At 33.8% G+C, this 16783-nt stretch overlaps 2 protein-coding genes across 3 annotated transcripts; both read right to left on the reverse strand.

Annotated features, from left to right (window-relative positions):
- Nucleotides 1-6847: 6847 nt before the first annotated feature.
- On the reverse strand, nucleotides 6848-11649 carry LOC148915602 (uncharacterized). Its single transcript, XM_089041843.1, has 5 exons — nucleotides 11464-11649; nucleotides 11221-11342; nucleotides 9465-10220; nucleotides 8194-8379; nucleotides 6848-7640 (listed from the first exon to the last, which is right to left on the reverse strand). Exons 1-2 carry the CDS (start codon nucleotides 11535-11537, stop codon nucleotides 11231-11233), a joined length of 186 nt encoding a protein of 61 aa, XP_088897969.1. The 5' UTR covers nucleotides 11538-11649; the 3' UTR covers nucleotides 6848-7640; nucleotides 8194-8379; nucleotides 9465-10220; nucleotides 11221-11230.
- An 877-nt stretch (nucleotides 11650-12526) lies between these two features.
- On the reverse strand, nucleotides 12527-15311 carry LOC148915603 (putative wall-associated receptor kinase-like 11). Of its 2 annotated transcripts, XM_089042084.1 has the most exons (3): nucleotides 14659-15311; nucleotides 13927-14085; nucleotides 12527-13782 (listed from the first exon to the last, which is right to left on the reverse strand). In XM_089042084.1, the coding sequence occupies exons 1-3, from the start codon at nucleotides 15281-15283 to the stop codon at nucleotides 12614-12616; spliced, it is 1953 nt and encodes a 650-aa protein (XP_088898210.1). In that variant the 5' UTR covers nucleotides 15284-15311; the 3' UTR covers nucleotides 12527-12613. The 2 variants fall into 2 exon arrangements, with proteins under 2 accessions (XP_088898210.1, XP_088898211.1); XM_089042085.1 differs by lacking the exon at nucleotides 13927-14085.
- Nucleotides 15312-16783: the final 1472 nt, after the last annotated feature.

Consider the following 16783-nt stretch of genomic DNA (forward strand, 5'->3'; position numbering starts at 1 on the left):
AGTCCAAATTGATGTATATCAAACTTTATATAGCTCCCAAAAAAGGCACATGAATTGACTTAAGTACGTAGGTTACATTTCGTTGATTTGTGCACACATGAATTTGCGTGGAAATTATAGTGTATGTTGTTTATAGCTAGCCTTGTTTGACTCATGCTATATAGAATTGGTCTACAAAATACAAAATTATAAGTAAATTATTATTTTTTGTATGTAGACTTCACTATATAGCACGAGTCAAAGGAGAAAGGACTTGGAAAACTAGGAAACCAAATTGAAATAAAGTTTCACCACTTTCAGGGCCTTATTATACCAAGTCCATTATTTTGCTTCTTCCCTGTTTCTTAAGTTTCCTATCTGATGTCTAGTAGTTAATGAAGTAATATCATTTTTATCACCTTGGGAAAGCCTTTCACACTAAAAAATGTTGAAAAACTTGAATGGCTAGAGCGGATCTGCTCCCCAATCGAGTTCGAATTTCCCTTCGTGTAGTTTATATTATATTAAAGTAGATTATCGCTTGTGTAAAAAAAATATATATGTTGGACTAGAAATAATAAAAGAAAAGCAGAGAAGGTTCAAAGTTGTTTATGATATTCAAAGGAAGACTTGATTAAAAAGGACAATACAAGGTGGCTTGATGGTGAAAGGCTGAGTTATGCTATCCACAGCATGATTTTGTAATCGTCGTTCTGTTCATAGTCAAAAGTTCAAATCAGAGCTACAAAAATATCAGCGAAACATTCAAAAATCAAAAGAAAAACAAAGCCAAATGATTGACTAATAGTTAATTAACAATCTATTAGCCAATCGACTTGAAACTAGATTCAAGAAAAGCAATTTCACAATTATCTCTGGTTGGGAAAAAGAATTCAAGGAAATATTGTGACACATTGATAATCATACACCGACTACTTAAGGGTTAACTGCAACCCTAAATGATAATTCTCAAGTCAAGTCTTAAACTCCCCTTCTTTTTATTTTTTGGACAAAATTCTTAATCTTCTCTGAGTAGGATAAAACTAAAATAAAAAATTAAGGTGCGGAGATGGTTCTTGTCACCTTCCTGCAGCTGCTTCAGGAATTAATGCTCATCCTTGATCCATGACTTTCTTAAGTCAATTGCACTCAACTGTACAAATTATTAAATTTTATCAACTGTTTTTAGAAGAAAAAAATAGAATGGAAAGGAATAATATTATAGAGAGAATTAAAAAAATATTGGGAATATGCAATTAATTTATGAAAGCAGCGAATGAGGAGATAGAGATCTCTTATCAGCATGGCCAGATCAAGCAAGGGAAAATAAAAGAATTGAGAGCTCGCTTGTGTTTGCCCTTTGTTGTGTCAAATAATTGAAATTATTCACACCAATGAGACAATAAAATAAAATAAAATATCTAAAACCGAAGATAAAACCACATGAGGAGATCCATGGTCTTCTTAAACTTCCATCATTGTTTATTCAATTTGCAGTACGCATCAAGAGAGAAAAACATGCTCTCCTTCAGTTTAAGCAAGGCCTTATGGATGAGTCCAATGTTCTTGCAACCTGGGGAGACAAAAGATTGTTGCGAATGGAGACGAATCACATGCAACAACCAAACAGGCAATGTCGTCGCACTAAATCTCTACTTCGACGTGGATGGTATGCTCCTTTGAGAGGTGAGATTGGTCCTTCCCTACACTACTACAAAAAGTGAAAAAGACGACCAAAAAAAGACGACGGTAGAAGAAAAAACCGTCGTTGTATTTAAAAAGACGACGGTAACAAAAAACCGTCGTGGATAAGTGACTTAAACAACAAAAAAACGGAGGTACTGTTGAATATTTTTTTATAACACAAATAAAAAGCCTCGTCTTATTAAAAAGGTTTTCTTGAGTTAAAATCTGACCAAAAAACAACTACAGTAGGTATGACAAGCGTCGTCTTTTAAAAATCAAGTGTCCTTTCTTTGGTAAAGACATGGTTGTTTTGAAAGAACCGTCGTCTATTATATGTAAAGATGATGCTTTTTATACAAACTGTCGTCTATTATTTGTAAAGATGACGCTTTTTATAAAAATCGTCGTCTATTATATGTAAAGATGACGTTTTTTATAAAAACCGTCGTCTATTATATATAATAGATGACGCTTTTTATGAAAACCGTCGTCTATTATATGTAAAGATAACGTTCTTTTTAAAAACCGTCGTCTATTATATATAATAGATGACGCTTTTTATAAAAAAACCGTCGCCTATTATATGTAAAGATGACGATTTTTATAAAAACCGTCGTCTATTATGAAGTAAAGATGACGGTTTTTTTTTTAAAATGGTCGTCTGTTATAAAAATGGTCGTCTATTATAGAAGAAAAAATCGTCGTTGTATTTAAAAAGACGACGGTAACAAAAAACCGTCGTGGATAAGTGACTTAAACAAAAAAAACGGAGGTACTGTTGAATATTTTTTTTATAACAACGCACACAAATAAAAAGTGTTGTCTTATTAAAAAGGTTTTCTTCAGAGTTAAAATCTGACCAAAAAACAACTACAATAGGTATGACAAGCGTCGTCTTTTAAAAATCAAGTGTCCTTTTTTTGGTAAAGACATGGTTGTTTTGAAAGAACCGTCATCTATTATATGTAAAGATGACGCTTTTTATACAAACCGTCGTCTATTATTTGTAAAGATGACACTTTTTATAAAAACCGTCGTTTTTATGAAAACCGTCGTCTATTATATGTAAAGATGACGCTTTTTATAAAAAAACCGTCGTCTATTATATGTAAAGATGACTTTTTGTAAAAACCGTCGTCTATTATATATAATAGATGACGCTTTATAATAAAAAAACCGTCGTCTATTATATGTAAAGATGACGCTTTTTATAAAAAAACCGTCGCCTATTATATGTAAAGATGACGATTTTTATAAAAACCGTCGTCTATTATGAAGTAAAGATGACGGTTTTTTTAAAAAATGGTCGTCTATTATATATAAAGATGACGCTTTTTATAAAAAATGGTCGTCTATTATATGTAAAAAAATGATGCTTTTTATAAAATAAAATAAAAAGGTCATCTATTATATGTAAAGATGATGGTTTGTTAAAATAACCGTTAAATCATGATTTTTCATTTATAACCGTCGAAATTTTTTGTCCCGTTACTTGATCTCTGAATGTTTATTTTTTCTGATTTTTGGCGTATATGATCTCGAAGTATAAACAAACAAGTTTGACGGTTGGATCGTTGAAACTAGTTTCTTAAATGCGTATGCCATCAAAAAAATATATTCACTAACAATTAAGAGTTTATTTATACTTTCGTTAAATATAACATAAGATTTTGTGGTATCCACTAGTGTAAATATTTTAAATTGAAGATCAAATTCAGTCATTGTATTCATATAGGGTCAAGGAGTGTAGCGGTAAAAAATCATCAAAATCGGAGTTAAAATAACCGTTAAATCATGATTTTTCATTTGTAACCGTCGAAATGTTTTGTCCTGTTACTTGATCTCTGAATGTTTATTTTTTTTTTTTTTTGCGTATATGATCTCGAAGTATAAACAAACAAGTTTGACGGTTGGATCATTGAAACTAGTTTCTTAGAATGCGTATGCCATCAAATCAATATATTCACTAACAATTAAGAGTTTATTTATACTTTTGTTAAATATAACATAAGATTTTGTGGTATCCACTAGTGTAAATATTTTAAATTGAAGATCAAATTCAATCATTGTATTCATATTGGGTCAAGGAGTGTAGCGGTAAAAATCATCAAAATCAGAGTTAAAATAACCGTTAAATCATGATTTTTCATTTATAACCGTCGAATTTTTTTGTCTCGTAACTTGATCTCTGAATGTTTATTTTTTCCGATTTTTGGTGTATATGATCTCGAAGTATAAACAAACAAGTTTGACGGTTGGATCGTTGAAACTAGTTTCTTAAAATGCGTATGCCATCAAAACAATATATTCACTAACAATTCAGAGTTTATTTATACTTTCGTTAAATATAATATAAGATTTTGTGGTATCCACTAGTGTCGTCTATTATATGTAAAGATGATGGTTTGTTTAAAAAAGGGTCGTCTATTATGAAATAAAGATGACGCTTTTTATAAAAAAACCGTCGTCTATTATGTAAAGATGACGCTTTTTATAAAACCGTCGTCTATTATATGTAAAGATGACGCTTTTTTATAAAACAACTGTCGTCTATTATATGTAAAGATGACAGTGTTTATAAAAAACCGTCGTCTGTTATATGAAAAGATGACGCTTTTTATAAAAACCGTCGTCTATTATATGTAAAGATGACAATTTTTTTTATAAAAAAAAGCGTCGTCTTTTAAAACACCCTAAAAAATGGGCGCTTAAGTGAATTCGCGCTCAACAAATTTTTAAATTTTCACCCATCTTTGAAAACCTTATCTCTCATTAACAAGCGTCGTCTTTTAAAACACGCTAAAAAAAAGGCTAGTTAAGTGAATTCGCCCTCGACAAATTTTCAGATTTTCCCCCGTCTCTGGAAACATTATCTCTCCCTCCTTGAAACCCTCCTGCACTCTCTAAAGCACCCTCATGAAACTCTCTACAAAATCATAAAAAAATCGATATCAATGAAGGAATTGAGAGATTGAGGTCTTCGCAGATCCATAAGATATAGAGGGATATTCTGTTTTTGAGAATCAAAGCTAGTTGAAAGGTTTGATTTGAAAGTCACCTAATCTCTTAATACCCTTCTATATCTTGCTAGTGAATTCTAGATTAGTCTCTTTGCGTTTCTGGTATGTTCTTTGTCTCCCTAATTTCAGATTTTGTCTCTCTTGATTTGTCTGGTTCGTTTACATATTTTTTTTTTATATTTCTAGTTTTTTTTAAGATTTTCTAATTTGGTTACCAAGAGATGAGGAGGAAGCTTGCAGATTTATAACTTTTTCTTTTGCAGGTTTTCTATGTAAGTCGTATGTTTTTTTGTTGTTGAAAATTTGCAGGTTCTCGATGGTCTTTTTTATGCTCATTGTACAAGTTTTTTTATGGAAATATGGGCCAATAGTAAAATTTCTCTTCCACCTAATTTTTTATGTTTATAATCTTAGTTTTTTTTTCTCTCTTTGTCATTTTGATTTATTTACAGGGATGATGGAGGAGACTTCAGTTGTGCATCATTTGCATGTTTGGATGAGGAATGCTTGGATTAGGAGTACGTAGGTCTTGTTAGGAATTATGTTTGTTGTAGAATAAAGATTGGTTAACTATGTAATAACTATTGAATTTTCAAGTTTTATGAAAGAAACTATTTTTGAGTGTATATATTCATTAATAAAGCATTATGGTTGGTTTTCTAGTTAAAATCGTTGTATAGCATCATAGGAAATAAAAAAGAACTAAAATGTAGCAGTTTGGAAACTTATTAGACGACGGTTTTTATAATAAATCATGGTCTTTACAGATAATTAACGACGATTTTTATAAAAAGAGTCGTCTATTATATGTAAAGATGACGCTTTTATAAAACCGTCGTCTATTATATGTAAAGATGATGCTTTTTATGAAAAACCGTCGTCTATTATATGTAAAGATGACGATTTTTATACAAATCATCGTCTATTATATGTAAAGATGACGCTTTTTGTAAAAATCGTCGTCTATTATATGTAAAATGACGCTTTTTATAAAAAAAAACCGTCGTCTATTATATGTAAAGATGACGCTTTTTATAAAACAACTGTCGTCTTTATAAACAATCCACGATGGTTTTCATAAAAAATCGTCCTCTTTACATACAATACACGACGGTTTTATTAAAAAATAGTCGTCTTTTCTCCTATAATTAATGATCTTTATCTCTAAACAACGACGATTTTCTTTAAAAACTGTCGTCGTTACAGATAAACAACGACGGTGAAAAGCCGTCGTAGTTTGACACCCAAATAGATGTCGGTCGATTTCACGACGGTTTGAAAACTGAATACACGACGGTGAATTCTCGTCGTCTTTTGCCTTTTTTTGTAGTAGTGCTACTTGAATTGGAATATCTTGATTACTTGGACATTAGTAACAATGATTTTAGAGGAATGGTGATCCCTAACTTCACTGGTTCTTTGAGTCAGTTGAAGGCAACTCAAACTTGCAAATGCAAATTTTGGTGGACTCATTTCTCCCCAACTTGGATATCTCTCTCATTTGTGTAATTACTTCCTAGAGAGGCTTGTATTTGTATCACTATAAATACCTCCTTGTGAGAAGAGTAGAAATATACTGAATTATTCATAACCCTAAATTCTATTTGAGTTGGTATCACGGAATTTTTTTATAAAAATTGACATCTATGAAAGTAGGGGTAATTTTGACTATTTTTTATAAACAAATAAAGAAACTCTTCCTCTTCCTTTTAGAAAACAAAATTTGAGTTTCAAACCAAACTGAAATAAGTTTCAGCACTTTCAGGTCCTTATTATACCAAGTCCATTATTTTGCTTCTTCCTTCTTTCGTAAGTTTCCTATATGATGTCTAGTAGGAAGCTTGGAATTTTATTAGCAAAGCACATGATCATTCTCAAGTCTTAACCATCTGAACGTAGGATAAAACAAAATAATTACGGAAAGTGCAAAGGTACTTCCTGCAGCTTGGATCCATGGCTTTTACAAGTCAAGTCCACTCAAAAGTACAAATTATTAAAGTCATCAACTTTTTTTAGAAGAAAAAAATAGAGCAAGAACTTTAAAATGAAATAGAATTGATGGAGGGTATGAATCCATTTTCATCTGGTTATATTATCTGAAGGACCCTCAAACTCTCTAGTGTTGGTCTTGGTCAAGAAAAAGCAATAAGATGACTTGAAGCTCAAGAAAAAGCAAAATCACTATTATCTGGTTGGAAAATGATTCAGAATCTTCCACTACAATTTCAAATAGAATCATTGCAATATGCAAGGTATGACTGGTGATAAAGTGAAATAGATGAAGTCAAGATCCGTGATTAGTGCATATAATGATGTGAAACAAGTGTCTAGATAAAAGAAAATGAAAGAAGTTGCAGTTGATGCAGATTGTGCTTGTCTCAGATTTGGTGAAGTTTCGCTACCCATATCACCTCCTTCACTGGAATGCTATAAAACGATCAAAACAAGTTACATAAAACCTAGGAACATAAGAACGAAACTCAAAACACCAAAATTATAGTGACTGAAACTCACTATTATCTGGTTAGCCACTACCTGGATTTCTGTTTCAGACCCCTCCTTCAGAACTCGACCATCAACAATGTTAAACAGACGATCTTCTTGCATCAAGGTAAGGAAATACGTGGCAAGACTCTGTATTCTTCTTCTTGTGACCATGTTACTCCAGAAATTGGTTTTTGCCCCGTCAAGAGCTCAACTAGGACCTCTCCAAAGCTATAGACGTCACTTTTCTCCGTAAATTGGCTTGATTGAAAGTACTCTGGGTCAAGTAACCAAATGTTCCATGTACACATGTGGTTAGATGAGTTTGGTCAATGGAAATTGATATTGAAGTTCCAAATTCAGCAATTTTTGCTCTATATTCTCCATCCAAAAGTATGTTGACAGACTTGATGTCTCTATGATATACGGGAACGGAAGCTGCACCGTGTAAGTACGAAAGAGCTCCTGCAACTTCGGTGGCAATTTGCAACCGCATTTCCCATGTGAGTGAGAATTCCCCTTAAAATTAACTGAATTATATCTATTATCTTTTCTAAACACGAAAATAATTGAATAAACCCTTGTTGAATAATATTGTAACAAAAAAATGTTGAATAACATTACATGTTGGAAGATACATGGAGTTACTGACACTAATACCCCTAAGGTTTTCGGTGTTTTCATAAAACCCCTTGAGATTTCAGAAATTACACACTGATGTTTTCAAATTATTTTCTCGAAACCCCCTTTTGTTGATTACTTGTCTAAAATTTGATGATTTCATTTTTTTTTAATTTATGAAAATGACAAAATTAACCTCAATCAATCTTTCGGATAAAGAATCAATGAAAATGGGTTTTGTGAAAACAATTTAAAACCTCAGGGGATGTTCATATAATTTCTAAAACCTAGGGGGTTTTGTGAAATACCTTAAAACCTTAGGGGATGTTAGTGTAATTAACTCAAGATAGATATATTATTATTTTGAGATATAAAGTTCTAGGATAGTATAGGAGTACTATACCTAAAATAATAGTTTGGAATTGGATTCCGGGAGTCCATTCTGATGTGTACTATTAACTCACCATGGCCAACAGCAAAATACTCACATTCACCGTCAGTTATATTGGAGTAGCATCTATAACCCCCAACGAAGTTCTCACATACATCGCGTCCATACACGGAATAATGTCTTTGCATTCATCAATATCTGAAATGATGATGACTATACGCTTCAGTCCAAACTCACTCATATATTTCAAAAAAAAAAAAAAACCCTCACTCATATAAGAATCGCATGTTCAAATTTCATCAAAAGGTGAAAAGATATATTATACTAGAATAAACTCAATTCGAATACTAGTTTCTTATCTGGCTAGAACCAATCATTATATGTTTTAGTTATTTTGTTAAGTTTCCGATGCGTGATTTTACATTATTCGACAAAGAGATAACCATCAGTAATCTAGATTATTAAGAAAAATTCCTTGTATTGAATTAAGATAAACATATTTATACATAACAAACGAAAATAATGAGAGGATTTGATTGAGGGGTTTGAATTAAGATAAACATATTTATTAATGCAAATCCCAACTATCTTGGACTTTTCTCTTTGTGACCATTATTCATTTTACTGATTATCTTCCTAAGTTACTTAAATGAATCAATTTCTATCCTCTTCAAAGTTACTTAAAAATTATTCTTTTACGTAAAATTAATGTCCTAATTTTACACTGCTCATATGGGTACAATATTTGCTAAATGTAAGCTCGCGACTATTAATGTGAGCTGCGGTCATAAAAAAAACCGAAGAGGGTCAAACAAGAAGAGATTAAAGTTTGCGTATGATTAAAGCACTTTCAGGTAACCAAAATCTCTTTTGAAAGCATTTGGTCAAATAAAGTATTTAGGAAGCGCTTTAATTTTTATTAAAATTTGATGTGCATCTAACAAAAACGATTTCAAAAAAACTGTTTATGAGCATGTGCAAAAATGCTTTCTGCATAATCATTTCCATATGAGGCCCTCTTTTTGTTTTTGTTTTTGTTTTTTTTTTTTTTTTGGGATTCGATGGATAGTCCCCTACTCTAAAGGGAGGGGGGCACCCACAAGAGGATTCGAACTGAGCCATGGGGTTTGCAAACAAAGACCTCAACCACTGAGGTAAACACCCACTGGCCCTCTTTTAGTTTCTATCCAAGGGTAAATACCTTTACTATTTTATAATAGACCACTGAGATTGGAAATCAAGGATCAATCTAAATCCAGAAAGAAGAGATTCAGTTTGCGTACCTTGACAAGGCTGGAGAAGATAAGGATTTCCTTTCATGCCCGGCGGACAGACACAAATCATCCTGGCCCCATTGTACCGAGAAGTCAAATAATTATTGTGCAAAAGGGTGTTGATTGGTTACCAGTCAGGTCTGGTTTTTCTCTGAATCTTTCACCATAGTCATGTACGTTTAAGTTTTAACATCCAGTCTAGCACCACAGGAACGCTGTCCATATACTTCACGTCTCGAAAAATAGTTAAGTTATTCGCAAACCAATAGTGAACCAAAAAATGCATACTTGCAATCGCCCATTGGATGTGACATTGTTGATGAATTTAATGGTATCTCAATACTAAAAGCGCTGGTGAGTTCATAGCTTGGAAGAATACCTTGGCAACAGCCATTACCTTCATAGCAGTTGCCATAGTCACCGTCTGTAGTGTTTCGACAAATTGACCCGCATACAGCGACAGGCCCATAGTCTGAGCTCAATACGGGCAAAGAGGTCACAACCCACTGCAATGAATATGTTGTCTGTCTGAGAGTAGATGAAAGGACTGCCAGTCAAAAGGTTTTGAAATATCATCTGAACTATACAGGACGGCACATTCCACCCTCAAGGATAATGTTAGAAGAATGGAAAACACTGCCAAATATGGTGCAATGGAGTGCATTTAATGAAGGCGTCAGACATTGCTTTTCTCAGTTCCAAGCTTTAAGGATCAAAGTGACTTCCTCACTGCCCACTTGATGCCATCAACCTTGACCCAAGCACCTGAATATGTCACAATCTAAATAAAACTTCCATAGTTCATAGTACATGAATCAAATTTAAATTTGAGTTTCAGACAACCATGAATTCATGTCCTAAAGATATTTTCTCCAATAGAGGGAAACCGTGAGAAAATTATATAAGAACAATAAAACATGAGCTTACACGTACACGTACTCCAAAAAGAGGGGACATGAACATCTACCATCTAGGTTCAAACACTAATCTAATTAATCACGGTTGTCAAAGAGAAGGTACGGATATATCATCCCCTCAACCATGATTGCGGTAAGGAAATAAACTAAAGAACCAGTTCAAACTGCAAACTGATCTTTATCAGCTTTACGAACATATGGTTCCAATTCACGATCATCATGTAAATCATCAAATTTCACCAATAAGGGAAGAAGATGAAGCATGTCGATGGGTTTACAGCAGGTAACAATCTTGATGAGTAACCTATAGCTGATTTAAATTTGTGTTGAAGCACTGGAATTATACTAAATTCCTTTAATTTTTTGTAAAGATTATACTGAAGTCCTTTTGTGTTGGCATTCCATCAGCATTGCTACAAACCAAACTGTTGGCATTCTATCTTGACAGGAATATTATAAACATCCTTTATTTTGGGTTTCAGTCATCACAAACGTTTGGTTTGTAAAAAGTGCAAAACAGGCAAAACAAAAACAGAGAACCTATAAAACCATTGGTCAAATAGGTTTTTCGTATCATATACTTTTAACTTCTTTTGGTTTTTTTTTCTTTCTTAATTTGGCATTCCATTCTCTCCCTCAATCCAAAATCAATCAAAATTTTAAGGCACCAAATCAGAACACTGAAAAATTCATGACATTTTCCAAGATCAGTTATTAGTAATCATCACTCATTACTTCAAAACTAAGGACATACAAATCAAACCCAATTCAGTATACCCAATTAAAATTGTTAATACCAAAACAACAACAACAAAAAAGAACTTTTGGGAGTGACAGAGTAAAAGTACCCCAGTGAATTCAAGCATGAGGTGGTGGTGGTGGATCGGAGTTGGGATTTTGACGGCGAAGATCGTGGATCATGCTGCCCAGCACTTTGCGAGCAGATTCTCTCCCGAACATGAACCCGTACCTGCGAAAAAGAAATTGGGCAATGGTTGAACGGATTGCAGGTATTGAAAGACAGGAATGTGGGGAACCTGATTCCCGAGATTGTGACACAGAGTAAGGGAAAAAAGAAAACTGGAAAGTACCAGCCGGAAACCGCAGAGAAGACTGTTGCAGTGACAACTGTCTGAACCAGAGTGAAGGATTTCTCCATTTTCATGAATTGGGGTTTGGGAAACAAAAGACAGAACTAGTGATACTCGCGAGAGCGAGAGAGAGGCATTTGAGCTTTCGGGGTTTTAAAGGGTTTTGACGCAAAAAGCAAAAAAAAGAAAGAAAAAAAAAAATGGAACTCCTTGAAGTTTTTTATGGTTTTTTTTTTGGGCAGAGTTTTTGATGTTTTTACAAAGACTTGTGAGGTTTTGAGCTTGAGGTTTAAAATTATTTTCACAAAACTTCATCCCCTAATTTTCTACCTAAAGATTGATAATGATAATGTTAAACTAAGGGATTCGATTGTATATAGGGGTGGAATTTGAATCCGTAAATCAGTGAGCCAAACCAAAGTGAACCCAAAAAAACCGAAAATTTTGAATTTGGCTTCAACTAGTTCGATAACCAAACCAAGTATATTAACGGTGGCCTATATGTGACATATAAGCCATTTTTATTATGAATTTAAAATTTTAACTTCCTGCCAATGGGTTCTGACCACGGTTGTGGTGGATTCTCCCTCCCCCTCATGGCCCCCAAAGTCGAACCCTTCTAAAAGAGCTAAAAGCACTTCTAACAATGTTTGCTAGAAAAGTTGTTAGAAGGGCGTCTCCCTCATCTTCATTACGGTCTCAAGCCCCTTCATTTTCCTCAGTCTCATACCCTCCGTCCACGTCTCCAACACCATCATCCATTATCTTTTTAGTTGAATCTCTTTGAATTCATAGATGGATTAATGGATGGGAGGGAGTTGAGTTTTATTTTTGGGCTTCTAGTGATGATAAGACAAGCCAAACAAGAAAATGTTGAAAATTTGGAAATTTGGAAATGTTGGATTAGTGGATGGGAGGGAGTTGAGTTTTATTTTTAGGCTTCAACTTTAAATTAGGAAATAGCTGGGAATTTGGTTTATACATGAAATTAAGCTGCTTCTTTTTTTTTTTCCCCAAGTACATGTGTTGATGTAACGAGATCATAAGAAAAACATAACATATGTGTTCAACAACGAAACAAAGTTTATTGAATTAAAAGGAATTCACTATAACTTGTAGATGGCAACAATGGCATAAACCCATGTTTTTATTAGTAGCTAGCCGACACATCTGAAAGTGATTCAACATCCCAATGCCCAACTGCATCATCTTCCACAAAATCAACCCCTTCAGAATTTTGCTCAGTACTAATGGAAGGTTTTCTTGACATTTGTACAGCCTCTAGCTCCGATGTAACCTCTCTCATTGCAGGACGGTTTCTTCCGTTCAAATTCAAGCATCTCCTTGCAAGGTTAGCAACAACCTGGATTTCTGTTTCAAAGCCCTCCTTCAGAACTCGAGCATCAACAATGTTAAACAGACGATATTCTTGCATCGAGGTAAGGAAATATGCGGCAAGACTTCTGTATTCTTCTTCTTGTGACAATGTTACTGCAGAAATTGGTTTTTGCCCTGTCAAGAGCTCAACAAGGACCACTCCAAAGCTATAGACGTCACTTTTCTCCGTAAATTGGCTTGATTGAAAATACTCTGGGTCCAAGTAACCAAATGTTCCATGTACACATGTGGTTAGATGAGTTTGGTCAATGGAAATTGATCTTGAAGTTCCAAAATCAGCAAGTTTTGCTCTGTATTTTTCATCCAAAAGTATGTTGGCAGACTTGATGTCTCTGTGATAAATGGGAAAGGAAGCTGCACTGTGTAAGTACGAAAGAGCACCCGCAATTTCTGTGGCAATTTGCAACCGCATGTCCCATGTGAGTGGGAATTCCTCAATCTGCTCTTGGATATATTGAGAAAGAGTTCCATTCGGAATGAATTCGTAGACCAAAAGTGGAACTTCGGTCTCTAAACAACAACCCATAATTTGAACCACATTTCTGTGGTTGATTTGTGAAAGAATTACAACCTCATTGATGAATTCCGAGAGCATGCTTTTGTCCACCATTTTGGACTTCTTTACCGCAACAATTCTTCCATCCGCCAACATGCCTTTGTAAACGGTACCTTGACCTCCCTGACCAAGAATTCTATCAATACTAAAATTGTTGGTGGACTTTTCTAATTCTTTTGAATTGAATAACTTGATTTTGTCAGCATTAACTTTGCCTGAGGATAATTGTTTCTCTAACAATAAACCACCATTTCGTTTGAAAAACATTTTCTTGCGTCTAATGGTTTTCTTTTTCTTCACGTTTTTGTGTACCCACCATGATGCATCAATGAGTAGTAACAATAGCCCAACACTGAAGCTAAGACCTGCATCAATAGGTATTGAATTATATCCATTATCATTTCTAAACACGAAAATAATTGAATAAACCATTTGTCCAAAAAACCCTTTTGAATAATATTACCATGGTGTATTATTATTTTGAGAGATGTAATATAGGAGTACTATACCTAAAATAATTATTTTGAGAGATGTAAGATGAATATGGCATGTTGCCTGAAAGTCCGAATAAGTACATCTAAGGCCATTTGAGTAGCAGCTATAACCCCCAACCAAATTCTCACATACACCGCCTACACACGTTTTACTGTCTTTGCATTCATCAATATCTGAAATGATGATGACAAGAGATATGCTTCAGTCCAAACTCACACATATAAGAATCGCATATGTTCAAATTTCATTAAAACGTGAAAAAGATAATTAATACTAATTAAACTTTCCTGAACTAAAATAAACTCAATTCCAATACTATTTTTTTAAGTTTTCGATGTGTGACTTTACGTTCTTCGATAGAGATATAACAGGAACCTGGGGATGGTGAGGAGAAAATTAATAGTGATATTACATGGCTAATAAGAGGACAGGATTTGTCTGATGACATGTTTTAGATGCCATTTCAACTCGTGTAAAATACCTAATGGGGCTTTGGGCCACATCTAAATCATATTCATTAAAGTAAGCCCCCAAACGAACTGATCCACTCATCTCTTTTGGGCTGTCGGCACTTTAATACTTAACAAAATCGATTTCAATAAAAGCTTTCTACATAATCATTTCCATTCGGGCCCTCTCTTAGTTTCTTTCCAAGGGTAAATACCTTTACATTTTTATAGTAGACCATTGAGATTAGAAATCAAGGATCAATATAAATCTAGAAAGGAGAGATTCAGTTTGTGTACCTTGACAAGGTTTGAGTAGATAAGGATTTCCTTCCGTGCCCTTCGGACAGAAACAAACAATACTACTGGCACCAAAATCGCAATAGGGTGTTGATTGATTACCAGTCAGGTCTGGGTTTTTTATGAATCCTTCGAATGTTTCACGATAGTCATCTCCGTTTAAGAACCAATCTAGCTCCAAAGGAATGCCGTCCATATCCTTCACGTTCGATGAGCTACTCATAAACGGATTGCCCTTCAAATTCGGGGGTTGGCGAGTTTCCTTTCCCTCGTTGCTGAAGAAAGTATTAGGGATCTTAACCGAAACCGATTGCCTGCCATGCTCATCAAACTTTATAATATCTAGCACCTCCAGGTTGACGCTCTTGAGGAAAGACACTTGCCTGCTGTAATTAGCTGAGGTTGTAGAGTTGTCGTGCCTGCAGTCTACTTGAAACCATTCATCTAAGTAACAATCTTTGTTAGGTCCAATCCCAAAAGGGTATGGGATGGCAACATCTCCACAATGCGTTGTGCAATTAGGCTTTGCTATAGGCACTGATGCTGTACTAGTTGTTGCAGCTCCATAGCAACAACTTAGTATTATTATGCGCCATAACAACAGAATAATGGATATGATATTCATTATTTATCAAACTGATTTGAAGAGTTTGATTTTTGCAGTCCAAATTGATATATATCGAACTTTATATAGCTCCGAAAAAAGAAATATAAATTGACTTAAATAACTTACATTTCGTTGATTTGTGCGCATGAATTTGCTTGGAAATTATTGTACATTATTTCTAGCTATAGATCTGTAGACTTCTAGTCAATCACAAAAAAAAATTAATAATAAAGACTTCTAGTCAATGTCAATTTTTATAAAAACTTTTAATTATAACCAAAAACTCATTTGAATTGACTTAAGTAGCTTACATTTCGTTGATTTGTGAGCATGAATTTGCGTGGAAATTATTGTACATTATTTCTAGCTACAGGTGTGTAGACTTCTAGTCAATCTTCACCAAAAAAAAATTAATAATAAAAGACTTCTAGTCAATGTCAATTTTTATAAAAACTTTTAATTATAACCAAAAATCTACTTGAATAGACTTAAATGCTCTCAAAACTAAAACTCATATAAACCTAAAAAGAAAAGAACCATGTTAGATAAAAATTTGAATTTTTTGTAGGCACATCTACAGCACTAGTCGAACTCCTTGTGAGTGTTCTTCCTTTTCTGCGTTCATGGGGGTGGGTCCGCAGCATAGTTCTTTATGCTAGAATCCATCATGCTTCTTTAATGTTCTTGCACATAGTGTACGAATTTAATGATATATCTTCTTTGAAAAAAACATTTTAAAAAACGTCTAGAGCATCCTTTCATGTTTTGAGAAACTTACGTGAGGTTAGGGACATCCCCATTAGTCTATGGAGAAAATGTGGCCTACGCGACGTTAGGCTCTTCTTCTTTGTCTGTACATCCATTTTTTCCCTCTGTTTATTTTCTTCTCTTTTTGGTTTCATTCTCTCTGGAAAATTTCTGAAATGTGGTGTTTATTTTTTCTTGAAGGTGGGGTACCTCTGACTTTAGTTTTTGCGAATTTCGTATTTAATTTCATGCTGGAAGTTGACTTTGGTTGCCAACAAATGCTGTGATACGTTAGTATAATTATGCTTTAATTCTATGCTTATGGCATTTTAGATAATTATTATCTGGTTGGAAAAAGCAAATTCACTATTATCTGGTTGGAAAATAATTCAGAATCTTCCACTACAATTTCAAATGGAATTATTGCAATATGCAAGGTATGACTGGTGATAAAGTGGAATAGATGAAGTCACCATGCGCCATAGCAACAGAATAATGGATATGATATTCATTACTATTTATCAAACTGATTTGCAGAGTTTGATTTTTGCAGTCCAAAAAAGGAACATGGATTGACTTAAGTAGGTTACATATTTCGTTGATTTGTGCACATGAATTTGTGTGGAAATTATTGTGTACATTATTCTTAGCTACACGTGGGTAGACTTCTAGTCAATCTTCACAAAAAAAAAAAAAAAAAAAAAAAAAAAAAAGAGACTTCTAGTCAATGTCAATTTTTATAAAAACTTTCAATTATAACTAAAATCCACT

This window comes from Prunus mume, linkage group LG7 (assembly GCF_029339155.1).
Source record: "Prunus mume cultivar Tortuosa linkage group LG7, ASM2933915v1, whole genome shotgun sequence".
NCBI classification, from domain to species: domain Eukaryota; kingdom Viridiplantae; phylum Streptophyta; class Magnoliopsida; order Rosales; family Rosaceae; genus Prunus; species Prunus mume.